This window comes from Lactuca saligna, chromosome 1 (assembly GCF_052625555.1).
Source record: "Lactuca saligna cultivar CGN05327 chromosome 1, ASM5262555v1, whole genome shotgun sequence".
NCBI lineage: Eukaryota > Viridiplantae > Streptophyta > Magnoliopsida > Asterales > Asteraceae > Lactuca > Lactuca saligna.
This window is the reverse complement of record NC_136417.1, coordinates 30,085,722-30,107,761: the sequence shown is the minus strand read 5'-3', so window position 1 is coordinate 30,107,761 and position 22,040 is coordinate 30,085,722. Positions and strand designations below refer to the sequence as shown.

Genomic DNA, 22,040 nt, shown 5'->3' with positions numbered 1-22,040 from the left:
TATATATATATATATATATATATATATATATATATATATATATATATATATATATATATATAAGTATTTTTCAAAATTACGCATCGACTCGTCGAGTTATTACACCCGACTAGACGAGTTCTTTACTTAAAACGTGTGTACGGTGTGTACGGCGAATGTTCCAACCTACTCGTTGAGTTGATGGCCAACGCGACGAGTTCCTCCTATTTTAAGTTCTATTTCTTCAAACTTTAATTTCCAAGCTTCCAATTGCTAGCCCTGCTTCTTTTTTCACTCGAGCATGTCATTAAGGCTGAAAATAAAATTTTAACATAAGTACCTTTTGTTCATAAATCGAGACAAAATAGCCCAAAAAGTATTAAGATATTATATGAAATATATGATCAAATATGCACATATCAACATACCTCACACTTGACTTTTGCTTGCCCCTAAGCAAAAAACTGAATTTTAGCACACTAGCATCACATAAGACAATCCTAATCAAAATCATTCATTATGCCAAGACCACAACGCATGCATTTGTGTCTACAATTTTTCCTAAGGACCCCCCTAATCCTAAATACTAACAATTCTCATAAAAATTTGTCTACTTCTTTTGAACAATGTTCATTTTATGCATACCTCTGAATCCATCCGTAGAAAACTTTCTTAACCTCAAGTTATTGTTAGTTAAATCCCCAAGCACACATACTATAAAATAACCTAGAAAATAAAATTACAAAAAAAAAAAAAAAAAAAAAAAAAAAAAAAAAAAAAAAAAACTTGATACTTTGAATCTTCAACAAATTGTAGCTTTTCTTCTTGATATTTCTTCCTTGACTTCATAGCTTTGTAGATTCTTTCTTTCAAACATTGCATCACTCTTTTTTTCTTCTTTTTCATTTTTTTTCACCTCACTTTTTTCACTCAAACTAAAAACAGCCTAGAAAAACATGCTTACGCAAGGGGATTTAACTTCATCCTTTATTGGTTAAAGGCATTAGTCTCATGTGCAATGACTACTTAAGCTTTCTTGAATACATTTCTGGTACATGATGTTAAACATATTGCATCCTTCAAACTAAACGAGGTTATGTTTTTGTCTCATGATTTCACTAGAATAAAAGGGGCTACAAATGCATTATAATGTATATTGGCTCAATTAAACATTTGGGTCCTCATAAAATCATCAAACACAATACTAGCATGAGATCCTAATTGCTTTTACCAAAATTTTCTAAGTCCTAGCAATTTTATGCAAAAAATTTTAAATTTATACCTAGGATTAGGATTCCAATTTAACTAATATAACCAACCCCTACCCCACACTTAATTCATGCAATGTCCCCATTGCATGTTATGTATAATAAATAATATAAAGTAAAAAAAGAATTAGAACAAATTCCTCTGGGATAGTACTTGTGAGGTTGATCTTCTTGTTAAACTACATCTTCAATTGACTTTTAGGCATGGAAACAACTCATCCATGCTATGGGTGTCAAATCTCATGTTGTACAACTCCAAATATTGATGAATAAGCTCTTGGAAATGCTCGAGAAGTAGTCTTCAAAGAATATAACCAATGCCCGCGTCGAATGGAATCAAATCATAAACTTTAGAATAAAAGAATGAGCAACTTGTTGAGTTCATGTGGGGACTCGCCGAGTTATCGTCAAATACGTGATTTTTTTTGGACTCGTCGAGTTCAGGATATGGACTCAATGAGTTATCGTTGTATGGGCAAAAACTCCCTTCTGCTTCAAGCCCGTTTTTGTAGTTTAAGGAGAGTATCAAAGCAACTCTTCCCCTTGTTTTTCTTCGGTAAAAAGACACTTTTTAACTACTCTAATTGTCACACTTGAAATCGGAGTCAAAACTCTTATTCTTCTCATCCATACTCGATTTCTCACATTTGTTCCTCACGCTCTATTCACACATTGAATCCCTCACCCTAATTCTGAAAAGATCAAAAACAAAAACACAAGTAATAAAAAAGGAAAACAAAGTAACAATCCTACTTACTAAGTGTTCAAACATCAACAAAACAAGCAAAAAATAAAAACACCAAACAAAATAAAAATTGTCTTAAACAAGCCACAAAATAAAAATAATAAAACGATAATTAGTCTTCCATCCGCGGCATGTTCAAGTGGCTCATCATGTGGGCGAGAGTCATATGATTGTAGTTCATGCTCCGCCCTAAATCATCTTGGTATTGCCTTTATTCCACACTAACCCAATCAATAGGCAGCTCATCATCAATTGAGATTATCAGTGGGTCTTCATGTACATACCCTTTCCTTGGCCTAACCCTCCTACCGTGTTGCTCGGGTGCCACCACTTCATCTTCCTCCGGGACCACAAAGTGACCACCACCATAATCGTCAACTATCCTCGCCCGCCTATAAAGAATTGGATTAAATTGAGGTATTGGTAATATGGTTAAAACATTCCTGGCTCCCCTCTTTGTCACGAACATACCCCGGCAAATCCTTGAAGTTTTTCTATCCTTAACCGCACCTTCCCCTAAATATCTTACCAAACAGTACGCGATGTTTCAGAAAGTGTTGGGCATAATAATGCACCATAAATAAAACGCATCAAGGCTCGGAACCTTATCATCATCTTTGCACATGTTGACGGTATTTGCAATGAGCTGGTGGATTAAACACTGAATCGGTAATCTTATGCTTCCCTCTTGGGCCGTAGTGGATTAAACAGTGAATCCTTCATTTGTATATTATAGCATCCAACTTTCATATCTTCCTATTATAATATTATATTTCCAAGTTATATCACATTAAGATATTATACTTGGAAAAATCTACCCAATTATAGCATTGTAATTTCAACTGCTTTTCTTAAAAAGGTATTGTACTTTAATGACATTGTTATAATTGAGTACAACAATTAAACATTTACCGGATAATATTCCGTAAGCTATAATCACAAAATGGAACTTACCTATGTGAGCTATTTCTTAAAAGGGTATTGTACTTTAATGACATTGCTATAATTTCAATGTCATTAAAAATTATCCTGTAAATTCATTGCTATAATCATTCAACATACAAAAGTGAAAAAATATAATAAAAATAAATAAATAAAAAGACCAAATCTGTTTTTGAGTAAAACAAAGAAACCAACTTCGTTATCTCAAGATAAGTGAGCTATTTCCTGTGTATCAACCTTGTTTAGCTCACTATCTTTCCGTGAAATGGTTGTGATCTGCAAAAGCATTCAATCTCAAAATAAGTAAGCTATTTCCCATGAGGTGTAATGACAATAATATCTCGTAAATCCAAAAAATGCTCTTTTTCAAAAACATCAACATACAGTGTTTGCATTTATCTAATGAAATCAATTCACAAAAAATTCTACATTTTCCAAACTGTCATTTCAAAAACACCAACATACAACCTTTTGCATTTATCTAATGAAATCAATTTGAAGTCATTAAATTCCTTAGCTAACACAAATTTTCATTTTGGAAAACCATCAAATCAAATAACACATGAACAAAAATAAGATTCAAACTTGAAATCTACGCACAATTTTCAACTAACCTGACCATAAATGCTTCAAAATAACATTTCCATTTTCTTCAATGCTGCAAACTAAAGAAGTAAACACCAATTATCTTTTTATGCTTTATTTGTTATTGCTATAACCGTTTGTGTGCAGCAGGATAAAATAAATCAATTGGGTTAACTGCATTTCAAGGGCACTCCGGTAAGTATTGACAATTCCATATAAGCAAACATGTGCAAGTAAGCTTCTATAGATTTAAGTTGATGTGAAACCACTCAAACTTAACTTTATAGGCAACAATCCAAGCAATAAGGGGTTGTAAAAGGGATTAGGTAGTTGTTTTGAAGAAGTGCAAGTGCAACAACAACAAAACAATTTTCAAAATTGTGAAAAAAAATTAATAACAAAAGTAACCACTAATTATTTTTTTCTGGTTTATTTGGTAGTGATGTAGTAAAAATTGCAAACTATACTTCCTATATTGGTAAAATGAGTAAAGTATTTTAGTATTTCCTACAACTTTCCCAAAAAAATTTCTTTTTTTTATCAAATATGAATACCATTTGCTTTGTCTTTCTAAAAGGCGGTTCAACAAACTAGTCTTTGGTTTCTTTCCCAAAAACAATCAAAACGGGAAGATGAATATGCAAGAATTGAGTTAATTGGGTGCAAGGCAATACAACGGAACGGAAATCATGTCTTTGGTGTTCTTGATATGTTGATATGTCGTGGAAGATTTGGCCAGATCTATCGCAGGAGAAGAATAAGGAAGGAATAAGTATCTTTGAATTTGAAACTATTTAGAATAAGTTTATATTAGGAAGGTTTTGTTTTATAGTCCCGTGTTTTAGGAGTTGGTTTTGGATTAGGACTTTATCTTTAGCAGGACACTATAAAGTTGGTGCTCCATTGGTGTTTTTTTTGCTATGTGATTTTAATGAAATAATATCGTTCAAGGTTTTAAGAGATCAACTGTTCTCTAATTCAGGCAAGGGTCGTATTGAAGTGTCAAATTAAAAGTCAACCAAATAGTCATTCATCGTACGGCTGGACTAGACTCTATGTAATCAAGTCTAGACATCTAGAATTTAGTGTTAATAATACAAAAAAAAATGATCTTCTAGACTTCCATATCTTTTTTTCTTTTTCTTTTTTTAGAAAGGAAAGCTACCCCACGGTTGAAGACTACATGATTTGAACTTTCGAACCATGCAGGTATCAACCATGTGCTTGTCTCACAATCTAAAAAAAAAGGTATTCAAGTCTAAAAAATCTAAGAAGCTTGAAACACTAATGTTTTACAAAGCATTTCCGGATAATTAAAAGGTTCCGGTAAGAATGTATGAACTTCTAGACTTTATTACCTTTTTTATAGAAAAGAAATGCTACCATACGGTTGAAGACTACAGGATTCGAACTTTCGAACCATGCAAGTATCAACCATGTGGTTGTGTCACTATCTTAAAAAAAAAAAAAAAAAAAAAAGGTATTCAAGTCTAAAAAGTCTAAAAAACTTGAAACACTAATGTTTTACAAAACATTTCCGGATAATTAAAAGGTTCCGGTAAGAATGTATGAACTTCTAGACTTTCTTACCTTTTTTTTCTTTTTTTTTTAGAAAGGAATGCTACCACACGGTTGAAGACTACAGGATTCGAACTTTCGAACCATGCAGGTATCAACCATGTGGTTGTGTCACTATCTAAAAAAAAAAAAAAAAAAAGGTATTCAAGTCTAAAAAATCTAAAAAGCTTGAAACACTAATGTTTTACAAAGCATGTCCGGATAATTAAAAGGTTCCGGTAAGAATGTATGAACTTCTAGACTTTCTTACCTTTTTTTTTTCTTTTTTTTTTAGAAAGGAATGCTACCACAAGGTTGAAGACTACAGGATTCGAACTTTCGAACCATGCAGGTATCAACCATGTGGTTGTGTCACTATCTAAAAAAAAAAAAAAAAAAAAAAGGTATTCAAGTCTAAAAAAATCTAAAAAGCTTGAAACACTAATGTTTTACAAAGCATTTCCGGATAATTAAAAGGTTCCGGTAAGAATGTATGAACTTCTAGACTTTCTTACCTTTTTTTTCTTTTTTTGAAGACTACAAGATTCGAACTTTCGAACCACGCAGGTATCACAATTTTTATTTATAAAAAAAAAAAAAAAAAAAAAAAAAAAAAAAAGGTATTTAAGTCTAAAAAGTCTAAGAAGCTTGAAACCCTAATGTTTTTAACAAAGCACTTATGCATAATTAAAAGGTTCAAGGTAAAAAAAATTTGAACTTCTATTTCTTATCTTTTTTTTTCTTTTTCTTTTTTTAGAAAGGAAAGTTACCCTATAGTTGAAGACTATACAAGTTTCGAACTTTCGAACCATACAGGTATCAACCATGTGATTGTATCACAATCTAAAAATAAGGTATTCTAGTCTAAACGTGTAAGAAGCTTGAAGCACTAATGTTTTACAAAGCACATTTAGATAAGTACTAGGTTTAAGGTAAGAAAGTATAGACTTCTACACTTTAGTGTTAATTAGAAAATAAGTATGAACTTTTAGACTTTCTTACATTTTTTTCTATTTTATTTAGCAAAGAAGAAGGTTAAGGTCTACAGTTTTATTCAAACTTTTGAACCACGCAACTGTGTGGTCATCTCACATTCTTATTTAAAAAAAATAATAATAATAATAATAAAATAAAAAGACTTATTCAAATCTAGAAGATCTAAGAGGATAAAAACGCTAAAGTTTTACAAAACAAGTTCCGGTAAATGTTACTCTAATAAAACTAATTTAAAGACAATAAAATAAGACCTATTTTTCACATAAATGGATTTAAGCTCCCCCTTTACTAATTTTGTAGCCCATAGAAAATCAAGAGCAAAATCCCTAAGGAGAGAATGTAGATAGATTTCCACCGTATTACATGCTCCCAACCCCCTCAATTCTTGCAGATTCACTTTCCCATATTGGATGATTTCAAGAAATAAGAAAGAAAGAAAAAAAAAAAAAAAAAAAAAAAATTATACTACTATTTGATACACAAATCATTCACAATCACGTTCAAACCAAGCAAATCAGAACTAAAGAATCTATAAAAATTTAAAGAGAAATAGGTTTTCAAATCCGCATAAGGAGAAACCTTGTTTTGATGGCGCTCGTAGATTTCGTCCCACTGTGGAGCTGTGATTATATTGATCGATGTCAAAACCACCGTCATATCTTAAACACTGTAATTGAACGGCGGTGGAAAGTCGTCGGCCGAAGTCAATGGTGGAAGGTATGAGTGGCGTACGACGGCGAGACTGAAACGGCGGAGGAAAACCCGCCAAGACCCTGCCTTCTTCCGGTGCTATTTTTTATTTTTCCCGGTTTTCTAGTATCGAAGATTTTTCGTGAAGGGTAAGACATAAATTACGTTAACACCCCTGTACTCTGTTGCATTAACCATTTTTTCCATACATTATAGATTAACTTATCTTTAAACCCTCAATAACTTATTATGGTTGTTTATTAATTATGCGGTCTTTGTAAAATGGTATTTATTAATTTTTAATAATAATACTAATTTCTGTTATGTTGCATACACTTTCTCTTTTCAACTAAGACCTATTGGGCATCTTTCTTAGTTTTGGTGGGAAAGGATTAACATACTTTTCTTAGGCTACGTATTTAATGGAAGCAAGTAGTGATTATCATAATCAATTACATTGCATAAATCACGTATTAATTCTGATGTAATATGACTATCACATAAAAAACGGAGGCATAATCCTTTCAACGCCGAAATGTATAAATCAATCAAGTAGAATTACTAGTATTACGGTAGAAAATAATAATTAATTTATTTAATACAAATGACAAATTATATCAAATCCAAACAATTATAAATAAAAACTTTGCATTCGTAAAGTATTAAAAAAAATATTTGTAATGTTTAAAAGAAATTAGCCCAATAACACAGTTACCAAAGATGATCACAAGATGTTAGCCGCTCATATTGTTCTCTACTACACATTTCGTAAATAAAGAGCTTGTTGAAAGATCAAGGGATGATTTAAAACCGATGGTTTAATCTGGTATTTATAGGTTGATTTGGGGGCTTGGGTTTAGTTTATTGGCGATGTGGGATGGGTAATTAAGGTGTTATATTGGGATTATGAAAGGTGCCTTATGTTTCTTTATGTGCATGGGTTTATTTTGAAATGTTTAAATATGGTAGCTTTAATTGTGAGAGAAAGATCATGTACCCGTGGGATTACTTGGGGATTAAGGTACAAATAATGCATGGAAGAAAGAACTAGATTGATACTATAAACGCATGGATTTTGTAGTGACGTGTGATTTTAAATTTGAAAATTATGGGTTTTTTACTCTTCATAAGATGTTTGCATGTAATTCTCAATGTGGGACAACCGGACATTAGGTTTTGATTGGGCTTGGATATGGGATTAAAAGGCTAGGATTGGAATTGGATTGGTGTTATCTTTGTATTTTTCACAACAGTTTTTGTCTAGCTTCCATACTTATTTTGGCTACAATAAATATAGAATTGGCAAAAACTCAAAACACAAACGTTGTAGATAATTGTGTCCTCTTTTCACAACAACTTGAATCACATCAATCGGAGCACCGCGGGGTTAGATATGATTAAAACACTTAGGTGATGTCAATATGTCCAGTGTCATTTTTTTTTCTTTGTCATTTTGTTTGTTTCATCCAATGTGCCGGCATTCTTCAATTTTCGATCTTGAAAATCTTCTTCAACCTTCATCATTTAGCTTCGGTCCTTAGCTTGGATTTTCTGCTTCTCGGTCCCATATATTTCTTTATCATTAGCACGTGCCTTTGCATTGTTGTTTCATGTACACAAATGATTCAAACCAACATCAAAGTATAATAATTTCCAAGTAAATCGGACGTTTTGTAGATAAATGCAGTAAATTAAATTGATACAAAACTAGCCTATCCGGCATGCTTTTGTCAAACTTCATTCTCGACTTTTTAACATTTAATATATTGCCTTTTGTTCTCGCAACTCTTTCGAACATGCATCAAAGCGATCCCATTTCTCGTTTTGTAGTGAAATAGTTGTTTGCTGAAACCATACAAAAACCGACCGATGAATATTCCCAACTTAATTCTTTTTATGTCTTGAAAAAAAGTTTTAATAAAATCACTCTTAAATATTCCCTTTATAATTTTAATAACAATAAAAAATCAAGAAACACTATATTTTAGTGTATAAAAATTGGTCGCTCAAAAATGTCTTTGGTACATGAATAGTTGTTATATCTAATTATCTTGATACCGAAGAAAATTCATTTTATATTTGTCTTTAAAACGCCCTTTATAAGTATTCTAATCGACTTGTTTTGAGATTTACTAACAAAAGTTATCCGGTGGAACACTCATCGGTTCACATACTTCATCATTGTATGAGGGTCTCCATTGTTGACCCATTGTTCAATAATTCCTGAGGTTCAAGTTCAATGAGGTATTTTTACCATTAGCATATAACTCACATATATTTGATATTTATTTTGACATTAATTGTTCATAAAAATGTGAGTGGAGGGAAGGGGGTTGAAGAAATTTTATGTTTTTGTATTTCGTGACTTATTCATTTACTATTTTTCTATTTGGCACATTCCTCGTTCCTGAATGCCCTATAACCTTAGAATGCATTGGTAATTGGCATGGTGATTGATGAAGTTCAAATTGCTTTTCCTTGAAGGGTGAAACATCCTTGGGAACCCCATGATCTTAAATAAGGTGTGCACTTGGGCTAAGAAAAATAAGAATAAGACTTTTTTGTTCAAGGTTGATTTCGACAAAGGTTTTTGACTCGATCAATTGGAAATACTGGAAATAGCCATTTCTCAAATGGGGTTCGGTGATAAATGGATTTTCTGGATCAAATGTTGTATTTCCTCTTTTATAGCATCAGTTTTGAACGATGGATTTGCGACAAAGGAGTTCCCTATTACCAAAGGTGTTCGTCAAGGTGAACTGCTCTCCCCGTTCTTGTTTATTATTGCCATGGAGGGGCTTAATGTCGCCATGCAATCCGCTTGTCAAAAGCCATTGTCCATTGTGTCAAGATTCCAAAGGAAGGAGGGGTCGATGATATCCCATTTTTTTTTCGATGATGCCCCTTTGTAGGAAAGTGGACTAGTTCCAATTTTGCAATCCTTGCTTGGGTTCTTAGATGTTTCCATGCTACCTTCGGTTTAAAAGTCAACTTCCACTAGTCAAAGGTTTATGGGATCGGTGTTTCCAATAATGAGGTCGCTAGTTGCTTGTATTCTTGGGTGTGATGCCACTTTTATTATGTTTAAATATTTGGGAGATCCGATTGGTGCCAATATGTCACTTAGGCGGAATTGGAATTCGGTAATTAAGCGATTTCAGAAGAGGTTGTCCGTTTCAAAGTCTAATACACTTTCGTTTGGAGGTCGATTAATGCTAACAAAAGCAATGCTCGATAGTCCTCCGATTTTTTACATCTCCTTATTCAAGGCCCCTAAATTTGTTTTAGACTCCTTAGAAAAGCTTAGAAGAAGGTTTCTTTGGGGAGGTAGTTGGTTATTTGTTTGCAATGAATCGGCCCTTCTTGTTAAATGGTCATATGGGGATGGGGTTTGCAATGAATAATGGAGGCCTTAGTTGGTTATTTGTTTGCAATGAATCGGCCCTTCGTGTTAAATGGTTGTGGATCTATAAGGCCCAACCTTCTACCTTTTGGAGTCGTGTCGTTTGTGGCACTCATAACATGTCCAGGAAGTTGCTTGAGTCGCTAGGTAAGAAGACTCTTTCAGGAGTTTGGTATGACATAGTGAGGATTATCCCTAAATTGGAGGCGTTAGGTATTCCTTTCCTTCCATTTTCGGTTTTCGTATTGGTTCTGGATCCAATATTTTGGTCTGGTATAACGATTGGTCTGGAGATGGGTCTATGGCATAGAGGTTTCCTCTTTTATTTGAGGTTAGATAAAAGGGAAACTTGTTTCATCTCCCAGAGCCTGTAGCACAACAATCCTACGTGGAATTGGAATAAGGTAACCATGGCCTCCCAGAGACTTTGGAGCTAAATACCCTTAATGGGCTCGTTTCTTCGAGTCATTTCTCAAACGTCATCGACTCTTGGATCTCAAAATTGTCCTCCAATGGGCTCTTCTACCTACATGACCTTAGAGCCCTTATTAACTCAAAGGTGACTCGTCTGGTGAGCAACCCTACTGTTTGGTTATATTTGGTGTCTTCTAAAGTTGTTTGCTTTATGTGGCGCACTTGTTTAGACCGCATTCCCACCGCGGTGGCTCTTACGAGGAGAAGAGTCAAGATCCCGAGTACTTCCTATCATATGTGCGACATACGACATAGGGGTGGACGAGACAAATCACATTTTGGTGGAATGCTCTTTCATGATGGATACTTTGAGATGGATTTTAAACCGGTTTAATATCCACTTCAACACTTCAATTCGGTTTCAATTTGCTGCTTAACGGGGTCAGTGCCTAAAAAACGCAAAATTCTTCTTGCTACCATTTATGGCCTTTCATGGTCTTGTTGGAAAGCTAGAAACGATATAATTTTCAGCAAGGTGTGGATGTCATCAATGAAATTGGCGGATAACATACACACTGCAGTGTTTAGTTCGGTTAAATATAAGGACAACTACAACGATTATACGTAGGTCAATTGGTGTTGTAATCCCTTTAACATTTTTGTAATTTTGTTTGTTCCTTTTTTTGTCCTGCTCTATCTCTTTAAAAGGAATGGCTAATATATCTCTGCAGTTCCAAAAAAGAATTGGTAATGAAGGTGTGAGGAGGTATATAGATATGAAAAGTCAAATAAACCTAATACGGAGTCTCTCGCTCCCGAAGGTGAGGGAGTAGTAAGAACTAGTAAGAATGTTGACGACCCTTTTTTTTGTCTTGTTGGGTTCTCACTTGAAAAACATTAAAGTCGATCCAAAAAAATGTTTAATTCTCAAAATCTTAACATGTCAATATAACAAACACTATTTTCTTTTCCTTTTTTGTAACCAAGTTAAACAACCACCAATACCACACATCCTATTAATTATTTTCCTTTGGTTAAATTCAATAATTTACTTCCTATTTCAACAAATTCTATCATATTTTATCTTTTCAAAACAACATTCCAAACAAAAAAAAAATTACCAGGTAGCAGGATGGGATGGCCTAGCAAACATGGTGTTAATCTTCGAAGGATCTCAATTCTGTGTTGTTTCATTTCTAGCTAAAATTTTAAAACTTACACATTTAACCAGTTTATCAACAAAATATAATCCCTAAAACAAATTTTCTTTCTTTTGTATAAGGTAACCCCCATCCCCATATGACCCAACTCAATATTTCATACTATAAATAAATATTTTTTCCTTTTTCTTTTTAGCTCTTCATTATTAATATTTATTAGATTATTTATTAATGAAATTTCCACTAAGCCACCCAAGAAATAGTTAAATCAATCTATTTTTACCTTCATAGGATTAAATTGCCCTAAAACAAACCTTTTAACCCTCAAGAAACATGCACCAAAACTACAAAGTAAGGATGCAAAAGAAACAACATACTCATGTTAACATAAAGATCCAAGCTTCCATTCCATTTGCTGTGCAAGGTTCCAAGTTTGAGACTTGATTGTTTTAGTGGATAAAGAAAACAAAAAATGAGATAGAATAAAGGAAAAATGTATATACCAGAATTAACCAGAAACAAGTTTTACAACAATGCAAAGTGAGTTGAGGATCATAAGAAGTACTCTTAAATACTGAGTTGCATAAATGAGACCAATGATTTGCCCTTTGAGTGAATTCCTTTTAACCCCTGAATACTCCTGGAAGCTCCAACCTCTTGGTGCAAGAAAACGATCTTCATTCAATATTGCTAGTGCATTGGCAATTAGCAGACAGCCTTCTAACAGAGTCCACAAACCCATCTCCAAAATTCTCCTTTGATAACTTGATTTAGTTCTCTGAAGATCTTGTAAAAGAAAGGAATCATATACCTGTTAGTTGTTTTCCTAAGAAATTTCCAAATAGACAGGAAAATATATTTCTAGCTATAAGCCATTTAACAGCATCATGCCAAAATGGGCTAGGTCGGATCTGAATTTGGGTTATCTTTCACCGATTATTTAGATATGATTATCTTATACTGGTTGTACAACAGGGATTCCTCGTGGATTTGTAGAGAAATGGTTAAAAATCATGAGAAAACATATCGATAGGATCATACACAACCCAACGTGGAAGTACTAGACGTATTGAATCGGTGAAATTTAACCAATAAACGGCAATTGCAAATCCAGAAATCGAAATTTGTGGCGAGAAAATTGACATGTATGAAATTAATAAAATTGAAACGGTGGAAGTGAAATCTTACCTCCGATCAGGATCTTTGAACAACGAAGAGCGATCGATTAAGAGGTACCTTGAAGACCTAGGGTTTTCAAAACGAGCTCGAGTCTGGCTTGAAAGAATAAAAATGAAGGAGGAGCTTGTGTGCGTGTTATGAAAAAGGGCAATTTACGGACCTGTTTGGAGGCGGTTATCGAATAAATTCATTTTTAAAATCACAAAATTAACTGGCCGATAAATACTAAATGGCATTTGACCTATTCAGGTGTTTGAAAACATTGTTTGAAAAGATTGAAGGTTCAAGAATTATGAATTATTTATAAAAATAACTATATTTTGAAAAATATATATCTTTATATGATCCTATTTATAAAGTGCAAAATGACCATTAAATCCACAAGAGAAACTCTCATCTTGTGAATCTTTTTTCTATAAAATGAAATCGATAGGCATATGCAGCGATATAGTCTTTTGTGAGACTTTGAGACTTTATTGATTTCACATTCTAATGCATTTATTATAACATCGTAAGCACTTTCGACATACGTACTTCATTTGATATGACTAGTCGCGAATGGTGAACTAACTTCTATTTAATTTTCAATGGATGTTGTATTCGGCTGGTTAATATTAAGGAAATATGGTTCATACATTTCAAAAGCTGGGAAAATGAGAAATCTACTAACGGGCTTATAAGTAGACGTTTTATCTTTTCCTTATTCATATGTCTTCATCACATTCAACTATGTCAACAATACCTACTTGATCAACATGTTTCAGGTATACATCAAACGATTAAAATAACTTTAAAATAAATAAATAAAATAGCATGAGCACAATCAATAGCAACATTAAAAATAACTTGAAATTCTTTGAAACCGGAAGAATATGACATTTTCTACTAATTTTGGGAGAGAAAGTGTGACAACCTAAAATTTATTACGTCACTATAACCCGTTTCCGTTAACAAAATATTCTATTTTATAAAAGTTTCGTTAATTTGGAGTAGACAAATCAATGAAATGTTTTATTTCATTTTTATGTTATTATCGTCGTAATAAAATAAATAAAACCACGTAATTTACATTTTCATTTAGTTGGAAAAAGTTTATTTTAATTACGACCATTTAATCGGGTTAAAACTTTAAACCCCGTTTAACATAAGTATCGGGTAGTCGTATACCGGGTACAACACTCAAGCCCTATATAAGGGAGAGTGGACACTCCTTAGGACCTTTTTGCCACACTAGACACTCTTTATCTCTCTACTCTCTCTCCTCAAGTCCGATTTCATCCCAAAATCGCAAGTTTCCGCCTCCAAAACGTAAGTTCCCTTACCCTAACTTGTTCTAAACATCATGGCTTGTTGTTATAGCTCAAAAAGCATGCAAGAAGGCCGAAAATAAGGAGTTTACGGCCTAAGAGCATCCTTAGGCCGTAAACCCCTAAAATGGTGCCAAAATGCCCAAAACTCTCCCCTTTATGCTTAGAAACTAGTTTTGGATTTAACCTAAAAGTGTTGAGTCATGAATCAACAAGTTTGAGGGCTTGAATGAGGGTTTACGGCCCAAGCATATGCTTATATCATAAACTCCCTCTAAACATGCAAATCAAGCCCAAAACCTTTCCAAATCACATTTAGGCTTAAGACATGACTAATGGACTTACAATTTCGGACTTGGAACACCTAAATCTTGTCATTTGAAGGGTAAACAAGATTTTACGGCCCAAGCATATGCTTAGACCGTAAACTCCCTTAAAACATGCCAAATGAAACTTTAACCCCCTAAAAAGTCTTATACCCTCACTAGAACTTGTTAGGAATGAGCCAAGGACCTAAAAATCGATGTTAGAGGGTGCCCAAGAGTTCACGGCCTAAGCCATGGGGCTTACGACCGTAAATTCCCAAGGAGTGGTCCTAGGACCGTAAACTCCAAGGGAGTACTCTTTTGGAATCTTAAACACCCCTATAGCTTTGTATATTTCCTTAGAATCCCTTCTAGAACCACAATAGGCTTGAAATCAATCACTTACACTCCTCCCATGAGTTTACGGCCGTAAACTCACCAAGGATGGGTTTGTGAGGAGTAAACTCCATAATGAGGCCTAAAACTCCTTTCTTGAGACCCATTAACCTTCTAGCACTCAACCTTAGAGCATTTATTCACCTTAGGATGTCCATATGTGTTTAATTAGAGTTTAAATCACTAATTACTTGTAAACATGTGTCTTCATATGTTACTAGGGTCATAAAGGGTATACAAGTCTTTACTTGACACCAAACGCTCATCCGACACTTCCACCCGATCTACTCATTGCAGGTGATTTCATACCCCTTAATTAATCTTTCAAAGTTATTTACATGTTTTAGGGGTGGGGGGGGGGATACAAGTAAATGTAACAAATTCTAGTTCCTAATCATATGTGATTCATAACTTACCCTCAAAAAGGGGTTTCTCTATACTTTTAGTTACTTATCAATGAAATTGTTTTATCAAATGCATTTTCAAGGTTAAATTGTTGTTCTTTTTAAATATATCCACACTAATATATTTATATAAGTAAGACTTGAAGGACTTAGGACCGATAGCTCGCCTTATTTCCTATTCTTGTTTGATTTGGTCTTAGGGTATCTGTTATCCGTCCGACCGTCGTTGACTTCTTAGTTATATATCATATATATTGGTGTTAGATATGACAGTCTTCATTTTATTCAATACCATTGTTATTCCGAGGTATGATATCATACACTCTAGTTAACTATAATAGGTATAGTTAAGACTATTCCTCGTTACCTCTATTACTACTATATTCACTATAATTGCTATTACAAGTTAATGTACGTATAAGAGAACACTCTATGTACAACACTAAAGGTCTACTACACTATAACATAAGAGAATACACTAATCCAGAGTATAACACACTATCTCTCTATAAGGCACTCTACCGCGCTTACTCTATGTGATTAGGGCTTCTCGAAAGGAAAGCAACACTACATGTATAGATCTATACAGGACGGACGCTATTACATCCCGACTGTTATTTATAGTCCGAGCCGACTAGGCCCAGGGATGGCACTACATCACTACACTGTGGATGACCCGGAAGGTCATCGAACCCTCTATAATCACTCAGTTTAGTTACATGAGAAATTACATCCATACCCAAATTAACACACTAAGAATTTAAGTCTAAGCTAATTCCCGAAGTAAATGAATATACATTAAAGTTGCAACACTACTACAGTAAATCAATACTTTTACGCAGCTACGCTACTTGTATGAAACATGCTACCTTATTTTAGCACTGATAGTCTCTATGAAAATACTTTTACACACTCAATGGATATAACTTACACATATTTAAATCTGGAAAATATAGGATTTTCTAGGGATTTCTAATACTAGCAACATTTATTTCATCTTTTATATTGCTTGATTGTAAACACTTTTATACAAGAAACGATGCTAAAATCTTATGAACTCACCAGCTTTATGTTGATACTCGTTTTCAAAATAACTTGTATCCTCAGGTCAAAGATAGGCAGGTACTGGTGCAGCTTTTGAGAAGATGGAGCGTATACAAGACTCATCTTTTATTTTTGTTATACTTTTGGTGTCTATCAACTGTACAGAACACGTTTGTATCTAAAATCACTATATTAATGAAATGGTTGTTGTTGCTTGTTTTTACTATTATGCAATTGTTCTGATACTGTACATGACGTCCTCCACCCCATAACGTATTCCGCCGTTCTCGGTTTTGGGGTGTGACAGATTGGTATCAGAGTCATTGTTTATAGTGAATCAAGTATATTAACCCATAAAAGATATACTAACTACAAACGCTTCGGGACTAAAACACTCTAACCAAGAATATATACTTTTAAATACTAAAATATTTAATTAAGTATATATATATATATATATATATATATATATATATATACATTCACGAATACAAAGAGTCAGTATCATTCTAGAACATAACAGAAGTATTAAAGATTGTTGAACAACATAATTAAGCTTAGAGACATGTAGTCACACCTGGGTGGATGTAGCCTGATCAACTACATCTCTTTAGGAGTGACTAGCATGTGCCTAAGAGTGATTGTGGTGTTGCAACAAGTTTAAAAACTTACCAACACTATCAAAAGAATGTTAGAACAAGAATACTATAGGAGTATTTTGTACCCTACTAAATACTTATGTGATAACAAAATAGGGTCGTTACTGGTAGGACAATAGTTGCTAAGTGGATACATCACGGTTACATGTGACTAGGGCGCTATAGACTCAGAATCTGTGACCTTTGCTACATTTCATGTTCTTGTTTGATTGGGGATCTGGAGTTAGGGTTACTTATTCAAAGGACTATCTTGCTTCGGTTATATGTAATTGGTATGCAATATGCAAGTATTAGGCCGACTAGTAACGATCATCTTAAAAAGTATTCTAGATTAGTACGTCCATTAACCTTTCTTTCCCTATTTCTCGCGTACATAACATGGCTGGCTTCCACCATCCCGACAACCCGTATTATCCGAACCAAGGCAATACAGGATGGCTAGATGAGGAGCCAGAAGATGATCACCCGATCCCTTTGGATGATCACTGTGCTGAAGACTTTTCGGATGACTCCGACTCCGAGCCAGAAGTCAACAACCTGCCCCCAGCATCTCCAAACCCTAACCCCCGTCTGGTATTTCGAGGCCCCACTCCCATGTGGGCAATAACCTTGAACCGATGGAGCGATGAGCAGGGTCAGCCTGTACCTTTCGACGGAGACCGAAGATTCTACAACATAAGCGAAAGAGGATCAGCGGACCAAGTCTTGCCCATCATGGTCCGTAGGATCGCCAGGAACACTGAACAAGGTCAAGAAGACATCAACAGAGTCATGGAAATTGATGCCAACACCAACCTTAACATTGCCCGCATCCACCAACTGGAAGAAGCCATGGATAGGACTAGGAGGACCAATGAGGTTCTGCAGCAACAGTTAGCTGCCTCCCGAGCCGAAATTAGCGAACTTCGAGCACGTCAGAGGGTTCAGGAGAAACACCTCCAGGAAGTTGTTCGCCAACTGGCTGATCTTAGGGTTCGCCCAACGAATACCCGTCGTCAGTAAAAGATATCTACTTGTCTTTCCCTTTCGTTTAAGGAATAGTCTTTCTCTTTCTATGCTCGATAGAGCACTTGCTTGTAAACACTCCTAACTTCGAAAGTACTCTAATTAGGTCTCTAGGCTGCCAACATTTTCCCTTATGATTTGATGTAAGACCTATTGTTAGGTCACTTTTCCCGAATTTGTATTACATCACTAATATCAGTAATATTGGCAGCTATCTACTCCGTTACTATGACTCTATCTAAAAATTGTACTATGGTTTAGCACATGAAATACTCTCATCATATATGAAATTGATACTCACTACTGCCATCATCTCTATGAACTTTCAATAAAAGATGCCTCCCCGCAAGCGCCCGAGCAGAGGCAGACCTACAACTCAAACTCCACCTCCACCACCCCCTCCTCCACAGATTGATCCTGTGATATTTCAAACAGTTGTGACCGTAGCTGTAACGACAGCCTTAGCCCAAATAAATTCCGGCGATGCTAGTAGAGCCGGAATGGGCGCTAACTCCAGACATGGTGAAATTCACTTACGTACACAGGGGTGTACTTATAAAGACTTCATGAACTGTAAACCAATGTTCTTCAACGGGACTAGAGGAATCCTTGCTTTGTCCCAATGGATCGAAAGAGCCAAAGCTGTTTTCGAAATGTGCTCATGCCCAGAAGAGAGCAAAATAAAGTTCGCTGCTGCCAGCTTCACTGAAAGGGCCCTAACATGGTGGAATGGCCATGTCAATTCACTCTCCTTAGTAACAACCAATATCATGGGCTAGGACACACTAAAGGATCTTCTGAGGAAGGAGTACTTCCCTAGAGGTGAGGTTCAGAAGCTTGAGGAGGAACTATGGAACCTCAAGATGAAAGGGACAAATATAGTGGCTTATACGGCTAGGTTTTGCAACCTGGTGGCTATGTGCCCTAACATGATCCCCTCTGAGAGCAAGAAAATCGAACGATACATCTGGGGCTTAGTGTCCCCGTATCAAGGAAACGTTCTATCTTCACATCCTGCAACCTTTGACAGCGCCAAGGAGTTGGCCCATAGGTTGATTGATCATGAAACTCCTTCCACTCCAACAATAGCAACCACAACTGCTACTGCACCACCCAAGTCAATGGACAAAAAGAGGAAGCGTTGGGATCCGAAGAAGGGCAAGAAAACTCAAACCTCCTCCAAAGACCAACAAATCGTGGTTGTCCACGCTGCCACCACTCCTACTAACCCGGTACCAGCAAAAACCTATGTTGGGAACCTGCCCAAATGCCCCAAGTTCCCTTTCCATCACAACGACCATGCCGTGAATTGCACTGCACCAACTGCGGCCAGAAGGGTCATACCGTCCAGTTTTGCAAATCCCAACCCAAACTCATTTCTCAAGTTTCCGGCTCGGGAGTGAGCCAAGCCTGCTATGCCTGCGGTGAAGTTGGCCATTTCAAAAAAAACTATCCGAAGGCTGGAAATGCGGGAGGAACAGGGAGACTACTCGCTATTGGCCACAATGAAGCAGTAGCGGACACCATAGTAGTCACGGGTACGTTCCTTCTCAGGAACTTTTATGCATGTGTCTTATTCGATAGTGGTGCAGAAAGAAGCTTTATAAACCAAAACTTTAAACACCTACTTAAGCAATCCCCACAACCACTAGAAGAAACATTCATCGTAGAAATGGCTAACGGAAAGATGGAGATCTCTAACGAAATTTACTTAGGTTGCACTCTCACACTAGATGATCATACTTTCCCAATCGACCTTATACCAATCTCGATCAAGAGTTTCGATGTCATTGTGGGCATGGACTGGTTGAGTCTCCATCGCGCTGATATCCTATGCTTACAAAACAATCCGTTTAAATCTATCGAATAACGAAACTTTGTTAATCTACAGAGACAAACCAAGTACGAGCCTTTGCATCATTTCGAGTATTCAAGCCTAGAAGTACTTGCGTAAGGAATATCGCGCATTCCTTGCTCACATTGTTGATACGAGCTAGAAAACGAAAGATCTAAAGGACTTTCCAGTCGTATGCGACTTCCCCGATGTCTTTCCAGATGAACTCCTCGGTTTACCTCCCAAACATCAGGTTGAGTTCAGAATCGAACTTGTCCCAGGAGCTACGCCTGTAGCTAAATCACCCTATCGTTTAGCGCCTGCAGAGATGCAAGAACTGTCCAGTCAACTTAACGAGTTGCTCAGCAAAGGCTTTATAAGACCAAGCTTCTCACCCTAGGGAGCACCAGTCTTGTTTGTAAAGAAGAAGGACGGATCATTCTGTACGTGCATCGACTACAGGGAACTGAACAAACTCATAGTCAAAAATCGCTACCCTCTTCCCCGTATAGATGATCTATTCGACCAACCGCAAGGAGCGAGTTATTTTTCCAAGATTGATCTTAGGTTTGGGTATCACCAGTTGCGAGTGCTTGAGGAAGATGTTCCGACGATATCCTTCTTTGGACTGACTAATGCACCCGTAGTGTTTATTGACTTGATGAATAGGGTGTATCATCCATACTTAGTTCAGTTAGTCATTGTCTTCATCGATGACATACTTGTCTACTCTCGGAGCGAGGAAGAACATAGAAATCATCTACGACGAGTCCTATAAACCCTATGATCGGAGAAGTTATACGCGAAGTTCTCTAAGTGCGAATTTTGGATCCGAAGAGTTGAATTCTTAGGGCACGTGATTAGTGAGGAAGGAATCCACGTGGACCCATCCAAGATTAAAGCTATCGAGAACTAGTCAGCACCGAAGATGCCTACAAAAATTCATCAAGTTCTAGGCCTCGCTGGCTACTACCACAGATTCATTCAAAACTTCTCTCGGATTGCGAAACCTCTCACCACGTTGACACAAAAAGGAGTGACATTTGACTGGGAAGAGAAACAGGAGAAGGCATTCCAAACCCTGAAGCGAGCCCTATGCACCGCACCGGTATTGTCCCTTCCCGAAGGGACAGAGGATTTCGTGGTGTACTGCGATGCATCAAACCAAGGGCTCGGTTGTGTCTTGATGCAACGAAGTAAGGTCATTGCCTATGCCTCGAGACAACTGAAGACGCATGAGATTAACTACACCACGCATGACCTCGAGTTAGGAGTGGTCATATTCGCTCTAAAGATCTGAAGACATTACTTGTATGGTACGAAGAGCACAATATACATTTACCACAAAATCCTCCAACACATACTGAACTAGAAGGAGCTCAATATGAGACAACGACGGTGGGTCGAACTACTCAATGATTATGACTGCGAGATTCGTTATCACCCGGGAAAAGCCAATGTAGTAGCAGACGCCCTAAGTAGAAAAGAGTATTATGGGCGAAGGGTCAAGTCATTAACAATGACTATCCATTCGCATCTATCCGCCCAGATTAAAGTGGCTCAGCTTGAAGCTTTAAAGCCTGAGAATGTGGCGGGAGAATCATTACGTGGAATGGATAAGAACTTGGAGGTCAAGGGTAACGGAGTCTATTATCTCATGGACCGAATCTGGACGCCGCGTCACGGTGGTTTCAGAGACTTGGTCATGAAGGAAGCATACCACACTCGATATTCCGTTCACCCAGGTTCATATAAGATGTATCTGGATCTCAAAAAGTTATACTGGTGGCCTAACATGAAAGCAGAGATTGCTACCTTTGTGAGTAAATGCCTTACTTGCGCGAAGGTTAAGGTCGAATACCAGAAGCCATCAGGTATTCTCCAGCAACCAGAGATACCAGAGTGGAAGTGGGAGCGGATCACTATGGATTTCATAACCAAGCTACCCAAGACGACGGGTGGGTTGGATACCATATGGGTCATCGCCGACAGACTGACCAAATCCGCACACTTCCTACCCATCAAATAAACAGATAAGATGGAGAAACTCACCAGTTGATACATTAAGGAAATTGTACGACTGCATGGTGTCCCTATATCTATAATCTCCGATAGAGATAGTAGGTTCACTTCGATGTTTTGGCAATCACTACAAAGCGCCTTAGGGA

General features: G+C 36.3%; 1 protein-coding gene and 1 long non-coding RNA gene across 3 annotated transcripts; both read right to left on the bottom strand.

Annotated features, from left to right (window-relative positions):
* Positions 1-1,951: 1,951 nt before the first annotated feature.
* On the bottom strand, positions 1,952-6,923 carry LOC145030833 (uncharacterized). The gene is made up of 3 exons (XR_013676716.1): positions 6,652-6,923; positions 3,549-3,599; positions 1,952-3,210 (listed from the first exon to the last, which is right to left on the bottom strand). It is a non-coding gene; the product is annotated as an uncharacterized LOC145030833 (long non-coding RNA).
* Positions 6,924-12,121: 5,198 nt separating this feature from the next.
* On the bottom strand, positions 12,122-13,110 carry LOC144996901 (uncharacterized). Of its 2 annotated transcripts, none has more exons than XM_078956693.1 (2): positions 12,928-13,110; positions 12,122-12,517 (listed from the first exon to the last, which is right to left on the bottom strand). In XM_078956693.1, exon 2 carries the CDS (start codon positions 12,479-12,481, stop codon positions 12,248-12,250), a length of 234 nt encoding a protein of 77 aa, XP_078812819.1. In that variant the 5' UTR covers positions 12,482-12,517; positions 12,928-13,110; the 3' UTR covers positions 12,122-12,247. The 2 variants fall into 2 exon arrangements, with proteins under 2 accessions (XP_078812819.1, XP_078812811.1); XM_078956685.1 differs by having other exon boundaries at positions 12,122-12,525; positions 12,928-13,100.
* Positions 13,111-22,040: the final 8,930 nt, after the last annotated feature.